At 53.1% G+C, this 15239-nt stretch overlaps 1 protein-coding gene across 3 annotated transcripts in view; it reads left to right on the forward strand.

The window, feature by feature from the left end:
• Nucleotides 1-15239, forward strand: part of CRAMP1 (cramped chromatin regulator 1) — a 53901-nt gene that overhangs the window by 16704 nt on the left and 21958 nt on the right. For all 3 annotated transcript variants that reach the window (XM_012743474.2, XM_075994937.1, XM_075994936.1), the window contains 5 exons: nt 2958-3041; nt 6748-6796; nt 13314-13399; nt 13858-13981; nt 14922-15003. In XM_012743474.2, coding sequence (XP_012598928.2) covers nt 2958-3041; nt 6748-6796; nt 13314-13399; nt 13858-13981; nt 14922-15003 — 425 coding nt within the window. The remainder of the gene's footprint in view (nt 1-2957; nt 3042-6747; nt 6797-13313; nt 13400-13857; nt 13982-14921; nt 15004-15239) is intronic.

Here is a 15239-nt window from a genome sequence, read left to right on the forward strand (position 1 = left end):
TGAAAGCAGTGGTCTGCAGCGTGTGGTGTTTGTCTGACTCGCCGAGCAGAGTGGGACCCAAAGTGCGTGCGCGCAGACGCACACACCTCTGCTGTGCTGTCGCTCAGGAGCCCGGGCCTTCCCGTGCGCTGCGGTCTGAGATCTGGTTGGTCTCATTAGTCCTGTGCGGCGTCCACACAGACAGATGAGTCCTGCCGGCCACTGTGCCGCTGGCGCCACAGAGGGTGACATCTGTGTGCATCCACGTGTGCTGGTGTCTCTTGTTGGGTGTGGCTAGTTTCACAGACTCTGCGTCTGGACCAGGCGAGCTCTGTCCCTCCCCTGGGTCTGGGACGAACACCCAGGCCGTGCCGAGGAGGCAACAGAGGGACCCGCCTAGACCCTGCTCTGTCCTGGGACTACATCCCCTCCGGCCCTTTGCCCCCTTTCCCTCACCACCTTTCTGTGCTTTCTTGCTCTTGATGTTGCTTTCTTCTCTCTTCTGGGTTGTGTGTTTTTTTTCTTTTTGCCATTTCAAATAGGGGGATCGAAAACAATTTTTTTTTTTAATTTTGGAGACAGGGTCTCGCTCTGTCACCTAGGCTGGAGTGCAGTGGCATCATCATAGCTCACAGCAACCTTGAACTCCTAGGCTTAAGTGATCCTCCTGCTTGAGCCTCCCGAGTAGCTGGGACTATAGGCACCACCACCACACCTGGCTAATTTTTTTGTTTTTTGTAGAGATGGCGTCTTGCTATGTTGTCCAGGCTGGTCTCAAACTCCTGGTCTCGAGTGATCCTTCTACCTCAGCCTCCCCCCAAAATATTTTTTTTTTTTTTTTTTTTTTTTTTTGAGACAGAGTCTCACTTTGTTACCCAGGCTAGAGTGAGTGCCATGGCGTCAGCCTAGCTCACAGCAACCTCAAACTCCTGGGCTCAAGCGATTCTGCTGCCTCAGCCTCCCGCGAGTAGCTGGGACTACAGGCATGCACCACCATGCCCGGCTAATTTTTTCTATATATATTAGTTGGCCAATTAATTTCTTTCTGTTTATAGTAGAGACGGGGTCTCGCTCTTGCTCAGGCTGGTTTCGAACTCCTGACCTTGAGCAATCCGCCCGCCTCGGCCTCCCAGAGAGCTAGGATTACAGGCGTGAGCCACCGCGCCCGGCCCCAAAATATTTTTTGAGATATAATCCACATACCATAAAATTCATCATCTAAAATGTATAATTTAGTGGGTTTTAGTATATTTACGAGGTGTTGCAGCCATCAGTACTATCTAGTTCCGGAATATTTCCATCATCCCAAAAGGAAACCCTGTGCTCTCAGCCCTGGAATCTTCCAGTCTATTTTCTGTCTCTGTGGATTTCCCTGTTCCGCACATTTCTCGTAAACAGGAGTGCAGTGTGTGCCCTTTGTGTCCAGCTTCTCCACTGAGCATAGGCTCGTAGGGCTCGTCCATATCACAGCGCGTCCCAGACTGCGGTCCTTTTCACTGCTGGGGGACTCCACTGCGTGGACAGACAGACCACATTTTGGTTACCCAGTGAATGGCGAATCCTAATGTTTCCTGAGTTCTTGTCGCCTTTGAGGGTCTGGTGAGATCTTGGATCTCAGAAAGGCGTCACGGACAGTTGGCCTGTGGTGTTGGCAGTGTCGCAGGCCCTCGGGGCCACCCAAGGTCCAGAAGCCTTGGTTTACAAAAGTCTTCAAAACCTTATTCTCAGGCCAGGTGCGGTGGCTCATGTCTGTAATCCTAGCACTCTGGGAGGCTGAGGTGGGTGGATTGCTCAAGGTCAGGAGTTCGAAACCAAGAGCGAGACCCAGTCTCTATTAAAAAAAGAAATGAATTGGCCAACTAAAAATATATAGAAAAAATTAGCCGGGCATTGTGGCGCGTGCCTGTAGTCCCAGCTACTCGGGAGGCTGAGGCAGGAGGATCACTTGAGCCCAGGAGTTTGAGGTTGCTGTGAGCTAGGCTGAAGCCACGGCACTCTAGCCTGGGCAACAGAGTGAGACTCTGTCTCAAAAAAAAAAAACACAAAACCTTATTCTCCACTTACTAATGTATTTTTCTTTTCCTTACTTGTTAGTATAAACACAGACAGATGTGGAAGCCTTGAAAAAAGGTCTCTGGGGAGAGAACCCGAGAGTGCCATTGGGCTAGAGAGTGGACGGGACAAGTGGCCTTCATCCCTGCCCTGGGATGACCCCGAGGTGCCTCCACTCTGTTGTTCCTGTGAAGTTCAGCTTCATAACTGAAACAGCCAAAGCCACAGTGGCCCAAGCAGCTTAGGTTTTATACTCTTCACATCAGAGGCTCTCAGAGGCCGCGTCCCCATCCCCCAGTGTGTTGCTAGGGGCAGGACAGCTCCAGGCAGGCGCTCCCACCCAGTCCGCCTCCTGCAGGAGCTCCCGCGGCACTCTGCTCGCACCAAAGGCCGGAGTGTGGAGCGCTGCAGTCCAGCCATACCTGTCCTGGCCTGTTTGCCCCCAGATGGGACGGGCTGCTGAGGGTGGAGCGTGAACGTCAGGCGTTGCAGGTGTCTGTGTCCCGGTTCCTCGTCCTGCCTGGCCCCCGGCACTTGGGTACATCCTGTGTGTGCAGAGAGGGGTGACAGGACAGGTTTAGGGCTGTTCACGTCCATTGCCTGCACTGCCTCCTTGACAACGCCGGGGTTGTGCATTCTGTTTTCTCCTCAGGGGACACTTGCCCTGTTTGTTAGTGATTTTCTCACTGCTTCTTCCTTGTTTTTGTTTAACTTTTATTTTGAAAATTGCAAAAACAGCACTGTGCTGTGCATGCGCTCCACCTAGCATTCCGAGGTGAACGGCTTGGGTGGCTAAGGTGCAGCTGCAGTGGTCAAAGCCACGACGTCGGCGTGAGCCATGGTGTCGACCTTGCAACTGTGTGCTGAGTTGCCCTGGATGTCTGCGTCTCCCCTCTCTGAAGTGGTCTCCCTTTCTCGCCCCCCAGTGTTCTCCCGAGGGCTAAAGAAGTCATCCCAGGAGCTGTACGGACTCATCTGCTACGGCGAGCTGCGCAAGAAGATTGGGGGCTGTGAGTACGCTGCCTGTCGGGGCCCTGCTGTCCTTGTCACCATAGGTCCTTAGTGCCTAGGAATGCTTCTGTTTTCCTTCTTTTATCTTGAAAACCTGGTAACAGAAAAATTGAAGGATTTGATGACCACCACACACCTGCACTTAGACTCGCCAGTCGCTCACGTTCACCCCACTGTTCTCTCCCTCTCTGCACACATGCGCACACGTGCTCTCAGGCACACACATGTTCACATACACGCGCTCTACCATTTGACTGTAAGGTGTCAGCCCACTTCACCTGAGAGCCCGGGTGTTTTCCCGCACAGCTGCCATCCTGCCATCACACAAGGACAGTGAGCAGGGACAGGCACAGGAATCTGACCTGCCGCATTCGGGTTTCCTAAAACCTCCCAAACCTCAGCCTGGACTCCTGTCCAGAGCTATGTGACCGTGGGTCTCTCCAAGTCTCTGTCCAGAAGCAGCCCGCACTGCTTGGTCTTTCATGATGCTGGCATTTTGAGGATTCCAGGCCGCTTGCCCCTCACTTTGGATTTGCTCTGGTTGTCTCCTCGTGGTCAGGTTCCCTTTAGACGTTTTTTTACACCAGCGTTAGATCAGGATGCTCTGGCCTTCCCGGGTGCCTCTTGGCCCTGCCTGTCCCTTCCTATGTGACCCCAGATGGCACCTTGCCATCCACAGGGTGTTGTAGGGGTACACACCACGGCTGCTTCAGAGGTTAAGTGAAATACCTGTGACCTATGGCGGCAAGCCCTCGCCATCTCCAGTCAGCTCAGGGTGGGTGGCAGACCCGGGAGGATCTGTCAGCCAGTCACCCCCACCTGCTACACTCTGGTCCTGCTGTCTCGTGTCTTGTCCTCGCTCCTGGTGGGCAGCGCTGAGAGCCAGGCTGACGTTTGTGTCTGCAAGGCACTGCCTTCCTGCCACGTCTGTCCCCAGCGCAGCAGATGCTCGTCCTAACCAAAGGGACCAGAGGCCAGCGGGCAGCGCCCAAGCTCCCGGCCCCTCACCCACTCCTGCGTCTCCTGCCCACCTGTCCTGGTTGTCAGCCCTCTTCCGCCTCTGGAAGCATCTGTGTCCTGGGATCTCGTGCTATAGCTCTCTCAGCTTAGCTCTCTCAGCTTTCCTCTTCCAGGAAGAACAAGGACAACCCGTTCTTGACCACGTGTCCCCGCTCTCTGTTGCCTGGTCCTTCGGCATCGCCACCCAGGTCCTGGTTCCCTCCACAGACACTTCATGGATGTCTCTTCTCCGGCCCACCTGTCAGTCCCTGCCAGGTGGTGGTCCTTTGGGGATTCCCTGGCCCCTGGCCCTGGGGCCTCTTCCCAGGTGGCCTCCACACCTCTCAATCTGCCCACTGCTGACACATCTGCGTCACAGGTCTTTGTCCTCGGCCTTTGTCCCTTCTTCTGGTTCTTGGTTCTTGTCCGAGTGGCCTTGCCCAGTCCTGCGGCTTCAGGTGCCACCTCTACGTGGAGGACTTGCATTGACGCCTCTGCTCCTGCGGTGACTGCCCACCTGACCCAGGACACCGTGGGTCTCAGCACCGTCCCTGCCCCCATGTCCTGGCCACTCTTGCTCATCTCAGCCTCAGCCCCACACAGAGGCAGCTGCTCAAAGCAGTGCCCCGGGGCTGCTCCACTGCCCCAAGTCCACCTTCCCCAGCCTCCCTTCCCTGCGCACCCCATGGGGGCGGGGCAGGGCTCTCAGCCTGCCTCCCTCTGACCTCTGCTTCCTCTGCTCCATCCTTCTCCCTCCTTGCCCTAAATACCGTCTATTCATGGCGGCACTTGGGGTTCTGCCCTGTTGTGGGCACAGTGCCGGGCATCTTTGACTTCACCTCAGTCTGTGGACTCATCCCCTTGTCCATTCCCTGCTTAGAACCTTCTCTTTCCCTGGAGTGTCATGGGACTCCCTGACCAAGGACCTCCCTGACCAAGGCCTTTGCACGCAGGTGTCGGGCCCTTCTTCCCAGCCACACCTCAGTCCCCTCCTAGGTGCCCCCTTGCCCAGCAGTGGGGTCCTGCCCTGCCCAGTCCTGGTGGAACACTGGCCAGTCCTCTGGCCCCCTGCATGTCACCACACTCAAAGGCACGCTCACACGCACACCTGCAGCTCACACTCCAACCTGTCAGCCCTTTGCCCCACTGGGGGTTTCTTCCCTCTGAACCCCTTCCCACCGCTTGCCCTCACTGACCGCATGGTCACGTGCTGGGCTCCTTGGTGTTCTCGCTTCACCTGTTGTATGATTTCGTGTCTCTTTGGGGGAAGGTGCACTCAGACCCGTTATGTCCCCAAGTGCCTGCATGTTGCGCCTTGCTCTGGCCCATTCAGAAATGTGCCCAGAGCTCTGTGGTCGGATGTGCTTTTAGTGGCTTGTCCTGCTTGAGGTCTCCAGACAGACGTGAGTCCCACGTCAGCAAACTGAGCCTTTGCTCACACATGTGGCCTGTTGGCATTGTCTTAGCTTCTGCACATGCTCGTGTCATCCCCAGTTAAAAGGGACCTGATGGAAGTAGGCGACGTGGTCAGCAAGTGACAGGGTGAGCTGGGGCGCAGGACCATACAGCGCCATGCCTGGCCGGCTCCGGGGCTGGCGCTCTGATCCTTGTCTGGTGCAGACATCTGTCCAGAGACGGTTCCATGCTCATTGCCTGGTGACCGGAGCCCAGAGGCTGGTGATGAGGCCTCTGGCCAGACTCAGCGGAAAGCAGCGCTGGGCTGGGCCTCGTACCCGCTGAACGCACAAGTCCACGCTGTGGCCCTTCCCAGGGCTTTCATACTCCAGCTGGTGTCATTTCCCTTCGTGCTGGGAAAAGTCCTTTCTTCTTGTCACGCAGTTGTGCTTGCTGTGAGTGCTCTTAGTTGTTTATTTGACAAATCATCTTCGTCTTCGTTCTTGAGAGGGGCTTGTGCTGGGCATAGAGTTCCGACTACATGGGCTCTTCCTTACACCCCTCCAGCTGTGCCCACCGCCTCTCCTGTGCCATGTCTGCCAGGGCCAGTGGTCCCCTGTCCTGTCTGTGTGAGGCGTGTGCTCTCACTGCCGTGACGAGGTTATCTTTGGCTTTTAGCCTGCTTGTGTGTGGGTTTTTCCCCCCAAAAAGACATGCAGAAGAATTCGAAGAGTTTTATAGTGAGCACTCAAATGCCCCTCACCCAGGTTCTCCCAGGAACTTTGTAACCCTGCCTGCTTTCGTGCACACTCGAGCATAGTGTGTCCCTGAGGGCATCTCCTCCGGGAGCACAGTGTATCAGGCCCATCGTCAAGCAGACCTCGAGGATGGGGCTCAGGGTCAACACGAGAACGTGGTCAGGTACAGAGCCCAGCAGAAAAGTACACGCAGGGCACAGGATGGTACCCAAGGAAGCAGGGTGTCCAAAGCAGGCTGTTGGGGACGGAAGTTCATAGTGGCCGTGGGACTCGGGGGAGTTTGGGGAGGAGAGATGGGCCGACGGCAGCCATGCAGTGTGCCTGCCTGGGCGAGCAGCCGGGTAGGACGTGCCGGCACCTTCCAGGTGAGCAGTGGCGCTGGGGCACTGTGACTGGGGCACGGGCTACAGCTATGCAGGGGTTTGATCCTGGAAGACCTTTGATATTTGGTGACAGGATTTGGAGTCTATGCTGAAGACAGTAAAATGGGAATCTTTAATGGTTTTGCTCCTAACTACCTCATGGTCTCATTTGTTTATTTTTCCACTTGAAGGTATGGATGACAAGAATGCCACCAAGTTGAACGAACTCATTCAGGTTGGGTAAGTCGCAGTTTTATTGTGAAATGTTACTTACTCCTTTTGGATGTTTACATTTAACTTCTGAAGTGCTGGAGTTGAAGTGTGTGTGGTTTTCTTCCCTTGCTCAATGAGGACCCTCAGAGTTAACGTAGTGTCATCTTGGTTATGTGTTCAGCTCTAGCAAAGGTGGTGGGCCCGGAGGACAGTGCTGTGCCATCGCCACCCTGGGGAGGGAGGACAGTGGTTGTGGTCTTGGGACACGCCTTAGTCTCACTTTCTCGGGCTCTTTTTCCTCCACCTTTGTGTGTGTGAGTGCTGGCCGCTGTGTGTCTAGAAAGCCTCTCATCCGGTAGCTGTTTTCTTGCCCCCTCCTGGGTTGCCCTGATGGTCTCCCTGCCTTCTTGGACATCAGCGCTCCTGTGCCTGCTCTGTCCCTCACACCCCGGCCCTCCCTGGGTTCACATACTCTCCCACGTAGCCTTAAAAAGGTGAATGAGGGGGGCTTCCTAGATCGGGTCTGGACTAGTCCAAGGCACCAGGAAGAGGGCCTCAGCCGTGCGTGGCAGTTGCTATGGCTTGTCACCTGCGTGGGCGCCCTCCCAGCCCACCTGCCTTCCACCCACACGTGGGGCCCTGGCGCCTCACCTGTTATTGTCCCTCAGAGAGGTGCAGAGACATCTGAGGAAAGGTTTGAAACAGTGCGGTGACAACAAGGTGCTGTGACAGTCTGGCGGGAAGTTTTCTGTCTGCAGCCGTAGAGATAGAGGAGGCAGGAAGGCTGCAGATTTGTGTGTTCATTGTTTCTAGAAATAGCTGAGTGCCTCTGTGTGCCTGGCACAAGAATGGGTGCCGGGATGCAGTGGTGACAGAGCTGTGGCGTGGCAGCTGATGCGGGTCCATTGCGCAGGCCTTTGCTCTGTGTGTGTGTGTGTGTGTGTGTGTGTGTGTGTGTGTATGTCTGTGTGTGTGTAGACACTTAACCTGGTATGATGTTGTGATGAAGTTGCTGGGCTGCAGATACTGCAGGTGACCAGAGGGTGCCGGCCTTACCTGTACAGGAAAGGCTTTTCCAAAGTGATACATTTATGGCATTTAGGTCAAGGTCTTGTCTATTTTTGTTTGTGTTGTTTTACAGACAGTCTTGCTCTGTTGCCCAGGTTGGAGTGCAGTGGCACGATCACAGCTCACTGCAGCCTCCAGCTCTTGGGTTCTGGCGATCCTCTTGCCTCAGCCTCCCAAAGTGCTAGGACTACAGGTGTCTGCCACTATGCCTGGCTAATTTTTCTCTTTTTGTTATACGATTCTATGAGTTTGATTTTCTTAAAACAGACTTTATTTTTTAGAGCAGTTTTAGGGTTACAGGAAAACTATATAGAGAGTGCAGAGTTCCTGTCTGCCTTCCCTTCCCACGTCTTCCCTGTTGTTAACATCTTGCATTAGTTGGTCCATTTGTCCACAAACCCCCACTGAGCGTCATCGTCACCCAAAGCGTGCAATTGACGTGAGGACTCACCCTTGGCACTGTACAGTCTGTAGGTTTTAACCAATGTGCACTGTCCCGTGTTCATTGTGACAGCGTCACACGGAGTGGTTTCACTGCACTGAAAGTCCCATGCGGTCCTGCCCCCACCCCAACACCCACTGGTCTTCTCACCATCTGCTTTGCCCTCCCCAGAATGTCTCGTCTAGTCGGAACCATCAGGGGTAGCCTGTGTAGACTGACCTCTTTCTCGTGCAGTTCTGTGCATTTTAACAAACTCACCGGTGTGCAGCTGCCCGCAGTCAGGACACAGGGCATTCCAGCACCTCCTAAAAAATCCTCACGGTGCCTTTGCCGTGGTCCCCTCCCTGCAACCACTGAGCCGCTCCCCATTCCCTGCAATTCAGCCTTTTCCAGAAAGCCACCCACATGGCATCACAGCTGTGGCCCTCTGAGGTTGGCTTCCGCCCTCCAGCAGTACTCAGCGAGGTTCCTCACGGATCTGCAGCTCCTCCTCCTTCCTGCTGACGTTGCTGTGCGCCGGCATCCCACAGGCTGCTCGCCCGTCCTCCGTGGAGCGGCGCCAGCTTGCTGGCAGTTTCCTAGAGTTTGTGAATAAGCATCCAGGTCTCGCTGCCAGGTTTTCGTGTTTCACCTGGGCCAGTCCCCTCGAGGAGGAGGTGGGAATGCATGTGTAACTTGGCGATGAATCGCTGACTGTTTCCCAGCGTGAGAAGTTGGTTGCTCCCCACGCTCCCCAGCGCCTGGTGTTTCCAGTTTGCTCGGAGCATCCTCCTGGGTGTGAAGCGGCGTCTCAGGATGGTTTGATTTGCATTTCCCGAGTGACCAGCAGCGCTGCGTGTCCTTCTTGGTCTGATTTGCCATCTGTATGTCTGGGTGCTTGTTCAGATCTTGCCCATTTTCTAGTTACTGAGTTCGGAGAGTGCTTTGTGTATTCTGATGGCCAGTCTGGCGTTGGAAACGCGGCACCCACACATTTCTCCCAGGCCGTGGCCTGCCTAAATTCACTGAGTGTCTCACAGAGCAGAGGTTCTAGCTTTGATGAAGTCTGACCTGTCAGCATTTCCCTCTGTGGTTTGTGCTTTCAATGTGGTATCCAAGACCTCTTTGCCTAAGCCAAGGTCAGAGATGTTCTTTTGTGTTTTCTTTAGAAGTTTTATAGTTTTACGTTTGAATCCACGATCCACTTTGAGTTACGTTTTGTGTGTGACGTGAAGTTTGGGCCAGAGTTCGTTTTCTTGCCTCTGGCTGTCGGGCTCTGCGGCACCACTGTGGGAACGGGCTGTCTGCTCTCCGCCAGGCTGCTCTGGCTCACGTGCCAGAGATCAGCTGTGACCGTGCTGTGTGCGTCCGTTTCTGGACCTTGTATTTTACTTCATCAGTTTATGTGTCCTTCCTTTTGCCAACAGACATTCTTTTTAAAAAACAAACAAAAAATCTGTAGAGGTGAAACAGATGGGGAAAATTAGTTGGTGGCCGTGGAAGACTGTTCCTTGGTTTCAGACCAAAGGCGACTGGAGTATTTAACTAGCTGTTGTCCATATTCCTCATGCAGACCCCGTTCAATTAACTGTGAATCTCTCAGTTACAGAATTATAAAATTAAATTAAGGAGTAAATGAATTGGGAAAAGGTCTAAACTAAAATTGAATCTTATTACATTATTTCCAGGCCCAGAGGCATAGAAATTTAGCACGTGCTTATTAGATTTACCAAGTGGCTGTGCAGAGAAGGAAACATATCAGAAGGGAAAGCTGGAGCCCAGACACGTAGAGGATTACTCTGTTATCCGTGTGCTAAACCCGTGGAGGGGTTCACATGGAGCCCTGCGTGTGTCGGTATATTCAGTTAGAGATCAAACTGTGCTTCTTCCACAGACATGAGCTCTTAAACCTGGCGCCCTGAGGAAGGCCTGGCCTGTCTTCCAGCTCCCGGGCTGCTGTGAGGTGGGAGGTGCGGACCACGTCCTGGGACTGGGGCCCAGCCTGGGCGTCCTTGCCCATGAGCCTGAGCGTGGCTCCTTACCGCATCTGCTGCCCGGCTCCAAGCTGGACGTAGAACTTGCATTAGGGAGAGGAGGATTGTGATCTGAGAATGGTTACTGAGTAATGAAAAAGGGGGCACTCGTTTTCATTGAAGAAAAAAAAAAAAGGAAGTCACAAAATAGCAGTTTAACGGAAGATGTGATTATTGTAAACACAGGTGCCACAAGACACAGCTCCACTGGCTGTTGAAACCCTGCCCACTGCTGATATTTGGGGCAGATGGAACAGAAAGCGAGGAGCAGAAAAGTCCATTTGTTTGCAGAGCACGTCCTGAGAGAGATGGTTTAGGAATTGACCCCATGCTTAATCGCCAGTCTTCCGAATGTCCCTTCTGGTCCCTTCTCCTGCAGCCCCTGTGCCAGTGTCATTAATAAAGCTGCATGGCAGGTGCCTGTAATCCTAGCTACTCAGGAGGCTGGGCTGGGGGGATCCCTTGAGCCCAGGAGTTTGAGACCAGCGTGGGCAACAGAGCAAGACCTTGTCTCAAAAAAAAAAAAAACAACAAATAAAAACCCAGAAACTGTTGTGGTGCCACTTGTTATCTGTATGTTACACCTGGGTTCAGGTGGTTGAAGAACAGTGTCTCAACAGAACATGTTATATGGAGACTCTCGTCCTCTCTGAATTATGCCTCCAGACAGAAAGGTAGTGGGGGCATGGAAGCGTTCTTCCTGGGGCCTTGCCTCTTTTGCTAGGCTTTCCAAGTCTCAGCTCTTCTCTTTGGTATCTTGTGTTAGATTCCCAGCACAGAAGGAGCTCAGTCAGTACTCGAGTGGGTGGGTAGACAGACCAACAGGTGAGTTGAGTGGATGAAAAGATGGCGGGTAGACAGGTGAGTAGATAGATGGACAGATGAGTGAATAGATGGGTGGAGGGATGAGTTGACAGATGGAGGGGTGGAGAGATGAGTGAATGGATGGATGGATGGATGGAGGTATGAGTGGACAGGGAGAGGTGGAGGGATGAGTGGACTTGTAGCTGCCCTGGCATGAGGAATTATTGAGCTTTCTTTATGGAGTGACTACCCAGCTGCTACTGCTGTCCCCGCACTCCCCTAGGACCTCTCTGTTTGAATGACCTTATAAATACTTGCTTAAAGCCTTAAAGATTGTGGGGTGATGGTAAAATTCACGGTGTAGGCTATTGAGACTTTAAAATGCTGGAATTAGAGTCATTTACCTTTTAGGGAACAGGAGATCACTGCTTTGTTTCCTGAGAAGTAGAGGTCTCGGTGACACCCTTTCTCCTGTCTGGAGCTCTCTCTCTCTCTCAGATGTGCGGGAGTCGATAAGAGAGATGCTACCTCCTGTGCAGGATTCCTTTTGAAACCTTGTATTAGATTAACATTTCTAAAAATTTTGCAAGTAATATAAAATTATATTCTTATAAAATTTTCAAATAATCTATATAAAATATAAGACCCTCCCAAACATTCCATGGTACTCCCCTTGCCAAAAATACCCACTTGTAATCATTTTATGTGTGCCCTTCTAAATTTTTTTTTTAGGGAATTTGTGTACATAAATGTGAAGATACAAATTTAGAAATTGAATAGCAAGTATCGAAGCACCTCTCTTATCTGACGTGATCATGAATGAGAGTTGGTCAGTTAAAAGAATTAGTTAAAGCAGAAAGTTACAAAAATAGCATGCACATACCCTGAGCATTTTGTAAAACATACAAACCCGAGTCATTCACCAGCCATTGGATGGGGTGCCAAAGCCTTTTCTTTGATAGGGGCCTATTCCTCAGAACTGCAGGTTGGTTTGTTTTTTAATTAAAAAAAAAAATTTTTTTTTGAGACAGAGTTTTGCTCTGTCACCCTGGATAGAGTGCAGTGGTATCATCATAGCTCACTGCAACCTCAAACTCCTGGGATAAAGTGATCCTCCTGTCTCATCAGCCTCCCGAATAGCTGGGACTAGAGGTGCCACCACCACACCCAGCTACTTTTTCTATTTATTGTAGAGACGGGGTCTCACTCTTGGTCAGGCTGGTCTTGAGCTCCTGACCTCAACTGACCCTCCCATCTTGGCCTCCCAGAGGGCTAGGATTACAGGCGGGAGCCACCACACCCGGCCGCCAGGTTGTTTTTCTCTGAGATTAGAAACTCCAGCCAAGATGCATCATTTATAATAGTTTTAAAGTCAAGCAAGGCTATCAGGGCCCAAAATGAGACCTCAGTTTATCCATGTCCCCCGTCTTTAATATATTTGTCTCGCCCACACTTAATTTGCTATTTTTAAAACAGCCTCCTTTAGCAAGTATTTCGAAAGTATTCCAACTATATTTTTTAGAAGGAACTATTTTTTTTTTGTTTTATACTCATTTTATTAGTTATATAGTAATTCTTTAATTTAAATAAATCCAACCCATCTGCAGTTGTGTTCTGGGCCTGCCTGAAGGTCGCTGCAGGGAGCATTTGGTGACCCCTGACCTCCAGCTACCAGTGCCCCAGGGTCCTGCCAGTGAGGTTTATAGGGGTTGGGGGCGATGCTGATGTGGCCAGGTAGTCATGTAGAGGTGGATACAGAGGTCACAGGGAGGTCATGTAGAGCTCTATTGAGAGCCTCTGCTTAGAGGGGCTGAAGAGGGAAGAGCTTGCAGACCTGGAGCAGGCAGAGGGAGGGGTGGCCGTCGGAGGGGCCTTCAGTGTGGTGGCCCTTCCGGGGTATGGATTGCGGCTCGTGCCTGCCAGTCACTGAGCGGGAGGGCACAGTGTGTTCCCTGTAAACAACAGCAGCCGTCCCCTTGGGGTGTTAGCTGTGGTCAAGAGAGCAGCAGGATGTCCAGGTCACCACATCATGTCTGTCACTGCGTCTACCCGCTGTCCTGGAAGCCCCGCGCGGCGCTAGGGAGGCGCTGGCGGGTGGGCTGGGTGTGTGGCCAGGCCCCTCCCTGCTCTGGCTCAGCGCCTCTTGGACGCACTGGCCTTTCCTTCCTTCCTTCTATTCATGTGGAGCCTCAGTGTTCCTTCAAAACTCTTTCCCCAGGGCCACCACTGTACGTTACAAAGGGAGGAACCTGCGGATCAAAGCACCCATGTGCCGGGCCCTGAAGAAGCTCTGCGATCCAGATGGTACGTGGACAGGGGACGTGGATTGGACACGGTGCCTAGTTGTCCCCTTTAATGACGGGCTGGCTGAGCTACAGCTGTCTCTGCTGTTCTTTGTGTCTGACCCCGCTTAATCACAGTCCTGTGAACCGGCTGCTCTTGAATTTGAAACTCCTTGTCAGAGCTGTGCGTCCTCGCAGCACGTCCAGTTTAGCTCAGGGGCTGAACAATTGGACAGACAGCCAGCTGTTGTCAGGATCGAGCTCTCGTGGTCTCTCTGGCCTGGCCCGTGGCTCTGCCTGTGCAAATGTGCGAGTAGCCGTGTCAGAGTTTCTTCCTGTGGAGCTCTCTCTGCCGTCCTTGCCTCCCTCTGCAAGGCAGTCTGTCCACAGCTCTCTCAGCCCACTGGTTTTCTGGCAGAGTACTTTGCCTTCTGCCTTGAGGCTGGTCTGCTCGAGACTTTCATGGTCCCCCTGTCGCAGGCTTGAGTGACGAAGAGGACCAGAAGCCAGTGCGCCTGCCCCTGAAGGTCCCTGTAGAGCTGCAGCCACGGAACAACCACGCCTGGGCCCGTGTGCAGAGCCTTGCCCAGAACCCACGCCTCAGGTAACGTGGTCTTCAGCGCTCTGACGGCGCATGGGGACGGGTGTGGGGGTGACTCAGGAGCACTGAGCTGCAGGTCCACACCTGGGTGGGGTCTTAGGCTGTGTACGAGCCCAGAGCACGGGTGAGAAGGGGAGTGGCTGCAGCCTCCCTCTTGTCACCCCGCAAGCCCTCACTGTCCTCCCCCACCGGCTCCCTGGAGGTTTGTGTCTGATTCCTGCACAGGGCACCCACCTGGGAACGGGCCTTTTCCACTTGTATGTTTTTTTAAATTTAGGTAAAATTCACATAACGGACTGTTAGCCATTTTGCAGTTTGTAGTTCAGTGACGTTTAGTACATTCACAGTGCGGTGCAGCTACCTCCTCTGTCTAGTTCTAGAACATTTTTGTTACCCCCAAAAGAGACCCTGTGCCATTAGCGGTCAGCCCTCAGTTCTCACCCTCACCCAGCCCCTGGCAACCCCAGTCTACTTCCTGTCTCATGCGTTTGCCCATTCTGGACACTGCGTAGGATGCAGGCGTGCAGAGTCTTCTGCGACTGCTGCTCGCACTGGGCGTAGGAGTTCTGTGTCCACATCATAGTACATGTCGGCGCTTTATTTCTTTCATTTATGTATTTGTATTTTCTCGGGATGGAGTAAGGCTGTCCAGACCCACCCTTCCTGAGCCCAAGAGGAACTCACAGCATCGGGTGGCAGGTTGTCCCGTGTCCTGGGCGAGACCGTGTGCTGGTGCGGGGTGCACGTATCTCCGTCACTCTGCGGCTCTGTGTGCGTCCACAGTGCTCCACTGAAAAGGCTAATTTTTAGGAAAAGGAGCCGAGGGCCCAGCAAGTGCCCCTCCCTGGTGCCTCCTTCCAAGGCTGGTTTCTGTTTTCGGTGCTTCAAGCCGAAGGTGTCCCTGTTGTCCCACCCTCCCTCGCCTCACTTGTGGTCTCTCTAGGATGATCGTGGAGCTGCACCGGAAGGTCTCCAGCCTTATCGAGTTCTTGAAGCAGAAGTGGGCGCTCCAGGAAGTGCGAATTGTATCTTTTTCCAGCCAAAGTAAATCCTCCAAATCCCGCACTTCGTGCTGCTTGGGAATGGGTCTTGCTTCCTAGTACCTGCCATGGTGGGGGGGCCGATGGGGCATAGCGGCTGTGCCATGTTGTGGTGTGCCACTGTGACCTTTGTCTGCTGGGTTTGGGTGTTGAGCCCTTCTCTGACCTGCAGTGTTAGGACGTGGCCACAGCCAGCACTCCCCAATGTCACTGGCCTGCTG

Source organism: Microcebus murinus, chromosome 19, assembly GCF_040939455.1.
Source record: "Microcebus murinus isolate Inina chromosome 19, M.murinus_Inina_mat1.0, whole genome shotgun sequence".
Taxonomy (NCBI): Eukaryota; Metazoa; Chordata; class Mammalia; order Primates; family Cheirogaleidae; genus Microcebus; species Microcebus murinus.